At 36.2% G+C, this 15,861-nt stretch overlaps 1 protein-coding gene and 1 non-coding gene across 2 annotated transcripts in view; one reads left to right on the top strand and one right to left on the bottom strand.

Moving 5' to 3' along the window:
- RPGRIP1L (RPGRIP1 like) overlaps nucleotides 1-15,861 on the top strand; it is a 139,474-nt gene that overhangs the window by 62,037 nt on the left and 61,576 nt on the right. The window contains exons 11-17 of the mRNA XM_049786057.1: nucleotides 1,457-1,563; nucleotides 1,845-1,895; nucleotides 3,092-3,271; nucleotides 3,745-3,862; nucleotides 9,336-9,788; nucleotides 13,380-13,531; nucleotides 15,472-15,850. Of these exons, the coding sequence (XP_049642014.1) occupies nucleotides 1,457-1,563; nucleotides 1,845-1,895; nucleotides 3,092-3,271; nucleotides 3,745-3,862; nucleotides 9,336-9,788; nucleotides 13,380-13,531; nucleotides 15,472-15,850 (1,440 nt within the window). The remainder of the gene's footprint in view (nucleotides 1-1,456; nucleotides 1,564-1,844; nucleotides 1,896-3,091; nucleotides 3,272-3,744; nucleotides 3,863-9,335; nucleotides 9,789-13,379; nucleotides 13,532-15,471; nucleotides 15,851-15,861) is intronic.
- On the bottom strand, nucleotides 8,778-8,883 carry LOC126029163 (U6 spliceosomal RNA). Its single transcript, XR_007502814.1, has one exon. It is a non-coding gene; the product is annotated as a U6 spliceosomal RNA (small nuclear RNA).

The raw sequence follows: 15,861 nt of genomic DNA, 5'->3' as shown, positions 1-15,861 counted from the left end.
TACAACTTAATCATTTCATTAAATGTTTTAATCTAATCACTGTACACTAAATGGTTTTGTATTATTATTATTCTACTCTAGTCAAAGTAACATTATCTTATAAGAATTTACTTTTAATGTTAGTACTAATTTTATTTTAAAATATAAGTGTTTTCATACGAAATAAATAGCTGTTGTTCCCATTATAAAATTCACTAAATATTAGATTAGGTATTTAACCTTTCGATATGATATTTGATCATATCAACATTACGATCAAATATTTTGTAATGGTAATAGAATTATATACCTTAGGATCACTATTTTAAATATGTCCAAATTTCATCCATATTTTTCCAACTTTAATTTACAACCTTATTTAATTGTAATAATTCTGCTTTAGAGCAAAGTATATAAAAGTCAAATACTTTTGTATAAAATCATTGCAAATTAATGTATAATTCCTAATAAATATGCTGATTTACTTGTATTAAGAAAAAGAAACAAAATTCTATAACTTGAGTTGAGGACTTAGGATAAATAGACATCTTGGCAAGTAGAATAAAGTAAAGGGAGATATTGGATACCATGGCTGAACATTAGTTTACATGGACCCAGAATATGATTCTTGGCCACAATACACTCCAGAAAATAATACAATTAAGAATATGAAGCTGAAGAATAAATTTGCTAGCTAGCTATTATGCTTATTTTTTATATTGATACATTAATGTAAGGAGTGAATATTTAATTTTTTTATGAATTTACTGTAATCAGAAGATCTATTCCTTTGCTTATTTTGTGGGTCTTGATAAATGAGTTTCTAGATGAACTGAACCTATCTCTGTTCTTTTCATATAGATCTGAGCTCATATCTAAATTCATACTTATGAATAAGCATGTACCTAGTGAATAAACAGCACATAGAAATTAATAGTAATAGTAGTAATACCATGTACTATTTAAAAACTCATTTATCCTATCTTAACAGATTTGTTTAAAGTATGTTTGATGGATTCAGTCATTAACAGAGTGTGTCTTGTTTGTAATAAAAAGACGATATCATTGGGATAAGAAAGTTCAATGAAATCAATAAAAACTAAAAGACTAATATTTTTTGCATGCTTTTCAGGACCTTTATTAAGTAAGTAAAATTCATAAATTTAGAGACGTATTTTCTTAGGGTTTTTTAGATAGAATGGTCCTTTGAAGTTCCAGAGGCCACAATTTCCTTTATTAATACTGTGAAGTTAAGTCTTAAGTTTTTGATAAGCGAGTGAATCATATGGTAGACACATGAGAGTACTCTTTTGTTCCTCATTCATGCTGCCTTTTTCTAGGTGCTAGGTCAATTTTCCTTTCTTACCAGAATAATACTAGATAAGGCTTGGTATGTATCAGGAATTAAATTAATTTTAGATAATCTCTTATACTTCATTCTCACTTACCTTTCTAATGTTGTTGTCTTTATTTTAAGTCCAAAATGAAAAACTTGTTCAAGAAAATAGAGAACTACAATTACAGTGTCTTGAACAAAAGCAACAACTTGATGAACTTAAAAATCGTATGAAGTTTTACAACCAGGTGAGGTGATTATTTTTACTTATTTTGGGGGAACATACTACAATGCAAAAGATTATATTTTCACTGCTTGATTATTTTCTAATACATGATGTCAGGCAGCATATGTTCCAAGAAGAGATTTTAAATAGTTGGAATATCTCTTTTTCTTAGTTTATATAATAAGATTCATGGTATCAGGCAGTTTCTGTTTCCTGAGGAGAATCTACATAATCTGTTGAAACGTCTCGTATAGTCCCCATTAATATCACATTGTGAGCTTTTACTTCCTCTTTCTTTTGCAGGAGAGTGATATTAGTGCAGACGATTTGAGTGAAGCTCTCTTACTTATAAAGGTAACTTTTTGAACTTCACCTTGAATTTCATGTCTACATATAACTATTTCAGCATAATGATGATCCTGATCTGTAACCCTTATACTTGGAGAATGAATTATTCAGGAAAGTGGTCAAGTGACATTTAGTTACAGCGTGTACATATTTCATAATGACATCAAAATTATGTTAAAATAGACCTCAAAAATTCTTGTTTGAAGCACTTTTCCAACTGTAACAAACATTTTACTTTTACATGCCTCACATAAAATCAATCCATTATTTCTAAAAAAATAAGTACACCTTATTATTTTTCATAAAGTATTGAATATACTGAATATACTTACCAACTCTGGAATATGCTGTTCAAGAAAATACATTTCTTTCCTTTTAGATCATCATGTGTAGATTTTAATCTAACTAAAAAGTTAAAATAAATAGTAATTACTGTCTTTTATATTTACTTCATTTAAGGCCCATAGCGATTATACAGTGGGTATAGCACTTTAATTGCATGCTTCTGACCCAGGTTCAATCCACAGCAACCCATGTAGTCCCTCAACCCTACCAGTATCACAGAGTCCAAAAGTAGCCACTAAACACCAGCAGAGCATGGCCCCAGAAGAAACAAAAAAACAAAAAGAAACTAAAAAGCCCCCAGGGCCCGGAGAGATAGCACAGCGGTGTTTGCCTTGCAAGCAGCCATCCAGGACCAAAGGTGGTTGGTTCGAATCCCGGTGTCCCATAAGGTCACCCATGCCTGCCAGGAGCTATTTCTGAGCAGACAGCCAGGAGTAACCCCTGAGCAACGCTGGGTGTGGCCCAAAAAACAAGCAAAAAAAGCCCCAAATTTTATTATCTGTAATATTCCAATATTCCAAAAATTATTCAAATATATATATGTATATATATAATTTGTTTTTTGGTTTTTGGGTCACACCCGGCAGTGCTCAGGGGTTACTCCTGGCTCTATGCTCAGAAATCGCCCCTGGCAGGCTCTGGGGACCATATGGGATACTGGGATTTGAACCACCTTCATGCTATCTCTCCAGCCCCATAAATATATTTTCTTTATCAGGGCTACCTTATTCCTGATAAAGTAAAATGAAATATTTGATTCTAATTAATAATTATTCCACTCTAAAGCTATATATAATAATAATAGCATTCATATTGTTACATTCTCATGCTAGTAATGAAATATATCTTTCTTTTAGGCTCAAAAATCACAAAAAAATGGAGACCTTTCCTTTCTAGAGACAATAGACAGTAAAATCATTAGGGATCAAGAACGTGCTATGAAAGAGCTGCAAGCAACCCATGCAGAGACAGTACAAGAACTTGAAAAGACAAGAAACATGCTGATCATGCAGCATAAGATTAATAAAGATTATCAGGTATGTTAAATTAGGAGGATAGTTTTCTGATAGTGTTCTACTGATGCTAAAAAGTATCATATATTATCAGCAGAGATCATCTATTTTTATGTATTACCACATGCATGGAATTTAGCCTTTTAACTAGATAATTGGAATAAATCACTTAAAAACAAAAATTTTAAACTTCTAGTTGTAGTGCACTCACTTCTACTAGTATTAGAACATTCCACAAATGAATTTTAGTTATCCTGAAGCTTGCCACAACATGTATTATAACAGGAAAATCGCCTCCATAAGATTGAACTAATTTTGTTTATTTTATTTGTAAAATTTGCCAAGAATATTTTAGTAAGCCAAGCTTTCTAAGATTGGAAAGCCATGGGTCACAGCTCCTGGAATCCTTGAAATCTGATAAATGCTTAAATCATAACTATTTATAAAATGAAAATGGAACTTAATCAAATATATTGAAATGCATCTTTTATTTCTAGATGGAAGTTGAGGCAGTGACCCAGAAGATGGAAAATTTGCAGCAAGATTATGAACTCAAAGTAGAACAATATGTTCATCTTCTTGATATTAGGGCTGCACGCATCCAGAAACTAGAAGGTATAATATGCACAATTCTTTGTCCACAATAACTAGGAAAATAGATTTTATGACAGTAGAAATTGTTATCCAAATCTCCACTCAAGATTTATTTGTGGTCTGTTTTTCCCCTATTCTAAACTATGTTTTGGTTTCAACCAAAAAGCTGGTTTTATCTGATTCTTGTTCTATTCAGGAATGTTTAGTAATTACCTACTGCTTTTTGAATTAAATGTTGTAGAAAGGATTTGAAAGTACTTTATAAAGCACCACAAACTAAATCTACCACCTCATTTCCAATTTTTTTCTTGTGTATTTCAGCCAGACAAATCTGCTTACTCTTTTTCTTTAATCTTTTTTACATAATACTATTCTTGTTTTGTTTTATTTGTTCTTAGGGAGGGGGTCACACCCAGCAGTGCTCAGGGGTTACTCCTGGCTCTACGCTCAGAAATCGCTCCTGGCAGGCTCGGGGGACCATATGGGATGCCGGGATTTAAACCACTGTCCTTCTGCATGCAAGGCAAATGCATTATCTCCATGCTATCTCTCAGCCCCTAATATTATTCTTATACTGGTGGATCTTTGCATATTACATCTGAAACCCTTATTCTATACTGACTTAAAGATATACCCTATTCAGCTTAGAAATCTAAGGTGCATCCAGTGCCAGAAAGCTGGCTCTGATTATTCCTAGCCATTTTTGTACTTGGAATACCCATGCAATGGTTTTCAGACTTAAACAAGTATGAAAACCATGTAGGGAACTTGTTTTAAATGTAGCTTCCCAGATTCTACCCCTAAAGATCTTGGAGTCTATGGTTGTGTATATTTAGAAATAACTCCAAGCAATTCAGCTGTAGGTACAAGACGACACTTAGAGAAACACTACTTAACAATTAACCAATTTTCGTCTCATGTGCTCAACAAAGGATATTTGGGAATTATTTAAGTTGTTTATTGTTAGTTTGCTTTTTTTTTGTCATAGCAGTATAAGTTCTGCAATAAATATTTGAACTCTGTTTTATGACTCTGCCATACACTGAATGCTTAATTCAGTGATCCATGCCAGCAGCAATTTCACACTCTTAAAACTTACTGAAAATCTCAAATGCCTTTTATTAAAATGGGCTATAATGATTATATCATACTAAAATTTAAATTGAGAAATCTTAAATATTTTTAGAAATGCTAAAATGATATTAGTAAATCCATAACAAATTAAGGTTAGAAACCACCATGTCTGCTCTCAGCAATTCTCAGCCTGCAGTACATGCCTAACAGTTCATTGCCTGGATCTGGAGGTATAGTTCTTAGTATTAATAGGTATAGTACTCAAGTGCTTAAAGGTCACCAGAGCTACACTGGCAGTTCAGGGATAAACATAGGGTATGTGGTAGGGAGGGACTCACATATGCTAATCATATGATCTACCATGTGAATTCTCTCCTGGCCTATACTTTTTTTTTTTTATCTTTGTTTGTTTGTTTGGGGTCACACCCAGTGGCATTCAGGGGTTACTCCTGGCTCTGCACTTAGAAATTACTCTTGGCGGGGCCGGAGAGATAGCATGGAAGTAAGGTGTTTGCCTTTCATGCAGGAGGTCATTGGTTCAAATCCCAGAGCCCCATATGGTCCCCCGTGCCTGCCAGGAGCAATTTCTGAGCCTGGAGCCAGGAATAACTCCTGAGCACTGCCGGGTGTGATCCAAAAACCACAAAAAAAAAAAAAAAAAAAAAAAAAGAAATTACTCTTTGCAAAAAAAAAAAAAAAAGAAAAAGAAAAAGAAAAAAAGAAATTACTCTTGCTAGACTTGGGGGACCATATGGGATGCCAGGGATCAAATTCAGGTCAGCTGCATGCAGGGCAAGCACACTTTGCTATTGCTCCAGTTCAATATAGTATTAATTTTAAAAAACTGTGTTCTATACCCCCCAAAGAAATGACATTGTTGAAATTTTTTTATTATTTTAAATTCCTGCAAATCTTTTTAGTATCTAGCTTAATAGAAAACAGCTGGAGTTTTTGGTCTGTTGTATTTAATCTGTTCTCATCACACATAGTGAATATTTTCTGCAAACTTTATTCTACACTTTAGGAAAATAAGAATGAAAAGGTAAAGTCATATCTTAGTATTATTTTTAAAGTGGTTTGACTTTACAGATTCCAAACAATGTCAAAGAGCTACAGCTGTTCCCCTAAGACATTGCTCACTAAATATCTTTATCCAACTGAATAGAGTTTTCCAAAAGTCAGAGAGCAGTTTGCATCTTTTATTTCAAATAGTACTCAATAAAAATTTGCTTAATGCAATTTTCTTGAATAAAAGGGAGGTCACAGACTTTGGATTTTTATTCCTTTCATCTTACAGAAACCTTACCAGCACAATTATTATTTGTAAGCTCAATTTCTTGATTCATTCTCTAATATGATCAGTCCCTGAATATAAACTAAGTAAAATGCTAGCTAGTAAAAATACAGACACCAGGGGCCAGAGAGATAGTACATTGGAAGAGTGCCTTACACAAGGCTGACCAAGGACTGATAGTAGTTCGATTCCCAGCATCTCATATGGTCCCCTGAGCTTGCCGGGGTGATTTCTGAGTGCAGAGTCAGGAGTAACCCCTGAGCATCACCAGGTGTGACCCAAAAACAAAAACAGAAATAAGCAATACAGACATCAGACTATAGAACTGAGGAATATGGAGGAGTAAGGAATTTTATTTCAGCACAGAACTTGTGAAGATTAGATAGTAGAAGGCTACTAAGGAGACATTGAGAAAATATATATACATAAAATATATATGTGTATAAATATATATTTTACATATATATATATAAGACTTTATAGTAAATTTGGATTCTTTAAGGATTAAATAGTTTACCACGGGCTATAAGCAATGAAAGGTCCTTGAAGAATAGATGAGATGAAAATACAGGCCAGTGAGATATAAATATATAAATATAAAATTATTTATATAAATATATATTTAATATATTATAAACATATAATATATTAAATATATAAAATATAAAAATATTTATAAATATAAAATTCTGCTATATTTTTAAAATAGTGGGTAGAGGGAGCTGGAGCGATAATTCAGCAGGTAGGGCATTTCCTTGTACAAAGCAAACCCAGGTTCAATTCCTGACATCCCATTGTTGTTCATTCCCCAGAACCACATGGTTTCCAGGCCATTGCTTGAGACCCAAGCACCTATGGGGTAGCCTGGGTAATCCTCATCACTGCAGAGCCTGAGCCCCACATTTTTGGGCCTCTTATTGAACTACCACCCCAGTTGGCTGAGAATCAGTAGGAGAAACCTCCAGGCATCTGAGCACCCCTCAAAAAATAAAAACAAACAAATAAAAATACAGAAGCCCAGGAAAGAGAAATTAAAGGTCTGAAGAGAAGCCAGACAATGCCATGAAACCAAGATAGAAGAGAATTTCACAAAAAAAAAAAAAAAAAAAAACCCAAGTACTCATCAGGATTAGAGAAGTAGCCAGGGGCCAGAGAGATAGCATGGAGGTAGGGCATTTGTTGCATGCAGAAGGACAGTGGTTCGAATCCTAGCATCCCATATAGTCCCCTGAGCCTGCCAGGAATGATATCTGAGTGTAGAGCCAGGAGTTACCCCTGAGCATTTCGGGGTGTGACCCCCCCCAAAAAAAAGGATTAGTGAAGCAGAGAAATAAAGTGATAAAGGGCCAGAGTCCTTTGGATTTAGCAACTAAATGGTTATTTTACTTTATCTAGAGTATTTTCCTGAGAAAAGTAAGACATATACTGTTGTATTAAATATTCAGTACAGAGTCCTTGATGGTGGTGAGGGTGAGGTGATGGATGGTGAGGCCTTTCTTGTCCTGGCCCAGCGCCTGTAGGTGTCAGGGTAACGGCGACCCACAGCCAGTCAGTAGAATTCTGTCAGAAGACATGAAGCTTTATTCTAAGGCCCTAACCACCAGGTGTGGCTTCTAAGCTAAACAGCTTCTCTGACCCAACCTGTCTTTCTCCTCTACATTCTGCATCTTCCTGCTGAGGCTGTTATTATCTTTCCCCTCCTTCAAGGCCTTAATTGCCAACCACAGACCTTGCATCAGTGGGCTGGTCTGACCATCAGGTAAGATTAGCATTTTGCCCTGGGGAGGGGTAACAATATACTATTTGCAAGAGGTTGAAGAGGTCTGGGGGATGATCTGAGAGTGAACCCAGATTCAATTCCCAGTATGGTTTAGTTCCCCCAACACCACCAGAGTAGCCCTTGAGTGCTGCCACTGTGCCTTCCCTTCACCCAAAGAGGAAGAAATTGAAAGGGTATTTTAAGTGAGGAGTTGAAGACTCAAGTATACTTTACCCTTTTAGAAGTTTGATTGTAACATGGAGGTAAAAATAAATTTAAAGCACTGTTTAGAAGTATAACCTGAATATTTTAAATTGCAAATAAATTAACAGGAGTCTGTTAATTAATGTGATAAACTCTTCATATATTCTAGATCATATTTAGAAGTGTTTATATGTACGTATATACCCATCTGTCATATTTAGACATATTACCTATGAGTATATAAAAAATATTGCTGTTAATTTACATGAGACAGAAATATTGAGGACACATCCTTTTGGTGAATTAGGTTATGTATACATTCAGTCAACCATCACCAGACAGCCAAAAGGAAGCTATCAGTTAAAAAAAAAAAGTTTTTTCTCAAAAATCAGAATACCAGAAATGAGTCTAAAGAACTCCTGAAACACTTATAGGAAGACAGAAAATTTGTTTTTTGACCATCCCAAGTGGTTCTCAACTCTTGGTATAGTTAGTATTCTGGATCCCAATGGTGCTAGGGGTCTCTGCCGTGCAGAAGATTAATTCTTGGTCTCCTGTATGCATTGCCATTCTTTATTCCTCTCAGAGTTGGGTTTTATTTTTTTTTAAATATGGAATGCTTCATGAATTTGCATGTCATCCTTGCACAGGGCCATGCTAATATTCTCTGTATCGTTCCAGTTTTAGTATATGTGCTGCCAAAGCAAGCACCAGAATTGGGTTTTAATTGACTCTAGTTCCCAAAAGGCCCCAGGAGTATCAGTTAGAGGTCAGCCTTACTGTAGAATGAAAGTCACGCAGAAGTCTGGATGTGGATGTTGGCCTATAATAGAGATGGCAAACATCATGCATCCACACTTCCAGGAATCAGGTGGAAGGGAATAGAATCAATGCTTCCGGTTCTGAAAATGCCTTGCAGGTATCAGCCAAAAGGTCAACCATATTTGGAGAATGAAAGAGAGAGTAAAAGGTCTGGGATGTGAATATAGGCTTATGGAAACTTCAGAACTAGAGTATATTCTTATTTACAGAAAAACAGTGTAGTCATAGAATTTAAGAGAGCTTATTCATCAAATGTTCTTAGACTTCCTACCACTTCAGAAGCAATTATGAATCTTAGTATGTCAATTCTAAAAATCTCTAACCTGTATCTTCTCTTGCAGCCCAATTAAAGGATATTGCCTATGGGACCAAGCAATACAAATTTAAACCAGAAATTTTGCCAGATGACTCTGTTGATGAATTTGATGAAACCATTCACTTAGAAAGAGGAGAAAATCTGTTTGAGATTCATATCAGCAAAGTAACCTTTTCCTCAGAGGTTTTTCAGACTTCTGGGGATAAAGAGCTTGTCACTTTCTGTACCTATGCTTTCTATGACTTTGAGCTTCAGACATCTCCTGTAGTGCGAGGCCTTCACCCAGAATATAACTTCACTTCTCAATACCTTGTTCATGTTGATGACTTATTTTTACAATACATTCAGAAGAATACTATTACACTTGAGGTGCACCAAGCTTTCAGCACAGACTATGAAACAATTGCAGCATGTCAACTGAGATTCCATGAAATTCTAGAAAGAAGTGGTAGAATATTTTGCACAGCAAGTTTGGTTGGTAAGTACTAGCTTTGAATGCAGAAATCACTTATTTGATTTATTATATTAATATGAAGTTCCATGGTACTATTTTTCCTTAGATTCAAGGTTTCTTTTTTTATTTTGGTTTTTGGGTCACACCCGGCAGCGCTACTTCTGGCTCTTCGCTCAGAAGCCACTCCTGGCAAGCTCAGGGGACCATATGGGATGCCAGGATTCAAATCGGGGTCCATCCCAGGTCGGCCGCATGCAAGGCAAACACCTTACTGCTGTGCTATCTCTCCAGCCCTAAAATTCAAGATTTCTTTATAGGACAACCACAGCATTCTGTGGCATCGCACTCACAAGTGGACTATCTTCACTGTCATTAATGGTGTCAGTACAGGAATGATTTTTTTTCTGTTGAATGGAGAAAGAGCTCTGTTGACAACATGCCAGCAGGCTAGAGGATGGAAAACTTATGTCCTCAATGAAACTATCTCTTCATGATCACAAAAGGATTTTGTTTTTGTTGTTTAAAAAAAGATCAAAGGATGGGGCCAGAGCAATAGTACAGCAGGTAGGGATTTTGCCTTGCATGTGGCTGACTCAGGTTTGATTCCATATGATCTCCCAAGCACTGCCAGGAGTAATTCCTGGGCACAGAAACAAGAGTAACCCTTGAGCACTGCCAGGTGTGGTTCCCCACCCCCAATACAATTTTTTTTAAAAAAAAATAATCAAAGGTCCAGGCCAGAGCAATGGTACAGTGGTGTAGGGCTTTTGCCTTATGTGTTTAAACATCCCAGGTTTTTCCCCAGCATCCTATATGGGTCCTGGTGCTCAGTAATCTCTGAGAATAGAGTAAGCCTTGAGAATTTTTAGGTGTGGCACAGAAACAAACAAAAATATCAAAGATAATGAATGAATCACATTTTGTAAAGTCACTTCTTTCCATGTGCTTTCTTTTAATACATATAATTATATATCCATATATATCATATACTATAATCCATATGATTTGAATCCATATGATCTTTTAATGCATTTTATATATGGGTACTGTTATTTATAGTACTATTAACAGAGTTTAGGCATGCTGTCAATGCTCCTACTTCACAACCGCCACCAGAGGGTCAGTGTTCCACTAATGTCTCAGTTGCTTAGTTTGTACTGGGACTACATAGCAGTGTTTAGGATTTACTCCTGAAGTGACCCTATGTGGTCTCAGTATTGAACCTGGGTCAGTCAAATTCAAGCAAGTGCCTTACTCACTGTTCTATCTCTCCAGCCCTTAGCACTTTTTTTTTTATTTGCAGTCTTACAGGTAGTTATATTGCCTTTTTTCAGTCTTATTCTGGTTTGAGAGAATCACCACTTGCCAGTACTCAGGACTTACTTCTGTCTTTACACACAGATATTTACACATCCCTGTGTAAATTTACACACGTTCTGGCTTTACACACTCCCAAGATGCCTATATTAGCAGATTTGAATCATGTTGTATATTGAAGAGAATAGTTCATTAGCAATAAAGAAATTGAGGAATTAAGAGATAATATTGGTAATATTTTAATGTTATCATCAAGAAATTTATACATAAAGTATTCTCTGTTCAGCAAATACTCAGTACCCACTATGCCCTAGTACTTTTTTTCTTTGTTTTTGTTTTTGTTTTTTGGGTCACACCTGGCAGCATTCAGGGGTTACTCCTGGCTCTACGCTCAGAAATCGCTTCTGGCAAGCTCAGGGGACCATATGGGATGCCAGGACTCGAACCACTGACCTTCTGCATGCAAGGCAAATGTCTTACCTCCATGCTATCTCTCCAGCCCCTACTTTTTAAAGATTGAATGGGTGCAAACCACTAACTAACCTTACCATCAAAAAACTTACAGTATGGAGAAATGGACTGGTGAACAGTTTTGTATCCTAAAGTGGGTGTAATCTTCATTCTGTGAAGTGAGCAGAGAGTTCTCAAGTTGCTAAAGCTATTGAAGAAAAGAGGTGAAGAGATATCTGGGTCAAGAGGTGTACTTGTGGGGCTAGAGCAATAGCACAGCAGGTAGGGGGTTTGCCTTGCATGCAGCCAACCCAGGTTCAATCCCTGGCATCTCATATGGTCCTCTGAGCCCACCAGGAGTAATTTCTGAGCGCACAGCCAGGAGTAACCCCTGAGCACTGCTAGGTGTAACCTCAAAATTAAAAACAAAAGAGAATGTTCTTAAGGCTAACTCATACAAGTGTCTATTACATACAGGGCTAGAGTGCTAGGACAACAGTGCATTTGCCTTGCATGCTCTAAACATGGATTTCATCCTGAGCACCCTGTATGGTTCTCAAAGCCCCACCAGAAGTGATCCCTGAGTGCAGATAGGCGTAAGCTGTAAGCACTGCCAGATGTGGCCCAAAACAAAACTATAAAAGAAAAAAATGAACGTGATAGGTATAGCATAACTGTGTTTTTCCTACATGTATGACAATAGAAGTGTGGGAAGGTTTCAAGAAAAAGTTGGTTGTAATATAGAATATATGTACATTATGATGTGGAATGTATATTATATATAATATGAAACGTATTTGAGTTTTTATATTGTATATGTCAGACTGCATTGTTACAGCTCTAAATGTATATATTTAAATTTAATTGATATACAGATATATGTATGTAATTGGGCCAGAGTGAGTACAGCAGGTAGGGCATTTGCCTCGCATGTGACGGACTTGAGTTTCATCTTGGCACCCTATATGACCCCCTGAGCCCAGCAGGAGTAAGCCTTGAGAACCTTTAAGTGTGGGCCAAAAAAATAATTTTGTATATAAAATATTTTGTATATAAATATATAGATACTTGGGCCCGGCATGGTGGCGCTAGAGGTAAGATGTTTGCCTTGCCAGTGCTAGCATAGGACGGACCGCGGTTCGATCCCCCGGCGTCCCATATGGTCCCCCAAGCCAGGAGCGACTTCTGAGCGCATAGCCAGGAGTGACCCCTGAGCGTCACCAGGTATGGCCCAAAAACCAAAAAAAAAAAAAAAAAAGAAAAAAAAATAAATACTTTGTATATAAAATAATTTTGTATATAAAATATTGTACCACCAAAAATAACCTATGAATTCTTTACTCATAGATTTTTTTCTTTATGTTTTAGTATTGAAATAATATGAAGTGGAACATCTCAAACATAATTTGACATTGTTCTTGAATGATAGTATAGCCAGTAGTGCAGTGGGACTCAGTGATAGAGCACTTGTCTTATTTATGTGAAGAAACAACAACAAAAAAACATGTTTTGTGTGTTATTAGGTTCAATTCTGGCACTGTCCCCCAAGCATTGTCAGGAACTTTCGTCCAACATTAAACTGAAAGTTTAGTCATCCCTTAGCCCCTCTAGGTTTGGCCCCAAAATAAAAACAAAACAAAACCAATAGAAAAATAGATTGAAACTCTTACTAACAGAAATAACTATCATCTCTGTTGTTTGCCAAATAATACAATTGTACAAATCATATATTTCCACCATGTAAAATATATATTTTATGCTTAATAATGTTGACACACTTTTTTACTAGTATGTTTGATTTACAAGACTACTTTAACAACCAATAGTTAATTATGTATTGATTTGTAGGAACTAAAGGAGACATCCCAAAATATGGTACAGTGGATTACTGGTTCCGATTAAGAGTTCCTGTAGATCAAGCAATTCGACTTTATCGAGAACGGGCAAAAGCATTGGGATATATAACATCAAATTCTAAGAGACCAGAGAAAATGCAAACGGTAAACCTCTTTGATGTTAATGACCTTTTATGATATTGAAATTTTGTAATATTTCTTTACATGCCATATTTTATGAATGATAGCATTTTTCCAGACCGTCAAATAGCATTTTTGTTTTGTTTTGTTTTGTTTTCTTGGTTTTTGGGTCATACCCAGTGGCACTCAGGGGTTACTCCTTGCTTCTGGCATGCTCGGAGGACCACTTTCCTTTTGCATGCAAGGCAAATGCCCTACCTCCATGCTATCTCTCTGGCCCTCAAATAACTTTTTTTAACTATTTAATCATAAATTTATAGGACATAGCAAATATATAAAAATATATCAATATATAAAAGTCATCTGTACTTTTCACCCAATTGATGTACTCTCAGTTGATGTACTATAATTAGACAGCATCTTACATAGATATATGACAATATAAAGAACAGAAAATGTGCAGCGTGGGGCCCAGAGAGATAGCACAGCGGTGTTTGCCTTGCAAGCAGCCGATCCAGGACCAAAGGTGGTTGGTTCGAATCCCGGTGTCCCATATGGTCCCCCGTGCCTGCCAGAAGCTATTTCTGAGCAGACAGCCAGAAGTAACCCCTGAGCACCGCCGGGTGTGGCCTCAAACCCAAAAGAAAAAAGAAAAAAAAAGAAAATGTGCAGTGCACAATTCTGATCACTAGGTTACAGACCTTTTCTATAATTTTTAAATTATGTTTTGATATGTGCATTTTTAGGAAGACAAGTTTGTTGTTGTATTTTTCAGTTGAAATTTTATAACTTTAAATAAAGAACTAAATTATACAGGTTCTTTAAAGACCAAAATGATATTGATTCCCAAACTTAAGAAGGAATGGCACCAGTTTCCTAGAGATGATCTTTCTGGTCTAGTATTTTTCAGAATGCACTTTAGGAAATGGTGTATAGAGGAAAGGAAATTTGATATAGAGACCAGATTACTTAATTTTGTAACTAGAAGTTTAAACTCCCAGTTTCTGGATTGAACAAGTAGTTTATTGTCAGCATTTCAGCATTTGGGGTACACTGATGAGGAATTCGGGTTTTATTTTGTAATCATGCCCCTTACCATCCACAGCTGAATGCACCCTGGAGTAATAGCATTGTGGCTCTCTTTCCACACACCACCAGATGTCTCCACTAAGGAGATGAGGACCAGGCTAAGCTTTTTCCTTCCCTTAAGAAACTTCTCCCTCCAGAGATGTCATCCTAGATGCTCAATAAAACTTTAAAACTGCTGTGAAAGGGGGCCCATTTTGGAAGGAATAAAAATTATCCAACAGCAAAAATGACCGTGAAGTATGATTTTCTTCACACTAAGTAGTGTTGGCTTAACTGTGTAGTTATATCTGGGAAGATATTTATGCACTAGCTATCCAAGTGCTATTTCTAAAAGATCAGTTTTCTTTTTTTGTTTTGTTTTTTTTGGGGGGGTCACACCTGGCACTCAGGGGTTACTCCTGGTTACTCAGAAATCGCTCCTGGCAGGCTTGGTACGCTTGCTCTGCCAAATAACTGCCTCATCTTAAATGTCCTCCCAGCCTTTTTATCCCCTCCAAGTTACATCTCTGATTCTGTTCTCTTGTTTCTGTAGCAGTTAGACTTTGATATGTTGGCTAATATTTGGCCCTAGACATCAGCTTCCTCAGTCCCCATTGGTTTAGGATGAGAAGCAGCAAAATGATTTCTCTATGTGGACCCCATCAAAGAAATAGTAAGGTAACACGGTCATTTTTTTTTAGTCACACATGTTCTAGTGAATATTGGTCTTAATCAGAATAAAACAAAGTAAGTGTCATTTATTGATCAAGTCACCACAAAGTGAACATAAGCAGGTGTTTCTTCTTTAACAAAATTATTTTCTTTGGAATTTTCCAGCTGCTACTGAACTTTTAATTGTGATATTACTATAATGTAAATGTGTGTGTTTTTTTCAGTTAAGTCATCAAGAAACCAAAACTACTGAGTCCAGTTCTTCCAATTCCACAGATGGCAACTTGAATGAACTTTATATTACAGTAAAGTGTTGCAGCCATCTGCAGTCCAGAGCAAGCCACCTTCAGCCCCATCCATATGTTGTGTACAAGTTTTTTGATTTTGCAGACCATGACACAGCCATCATTCCCAGTAGCAATGATCCAGAATTTGATGATCATATGTGTTACCCAGTGCCGATGACTATGGACTTGGATCGATATCTTAAGTCAGAGCCTCTTAGTTTTTATGTGTTTGATGATAATGATACGGAGGAGAATACTTACTTAGGAAAAGTCAATGTACCTCTGATTTCATTGGCACATGACAGGTGTATCTCAGGTAAGTCCATT

This window comes from Suncus etruscus, chromosome 14 (assembly GCF_024139225.1).
Source record: "Suncus etruscus isolate mSunEtr1 chromosome 14, mSunEtr1.pri.cur, whole genome shotgun sequence".
Classification (NCBI taxonomy): Eukaryota; Metazoa; Chordata; class Mammalia; order Eulipotyphla; family Soricidae; genus Suncus; species Suncus etruscus.
The sequence above is the reverse complement of the archived record's forward strand: the minus strand, read 5'-3'. Positions and strand labels throughout refer to the sequence as shown.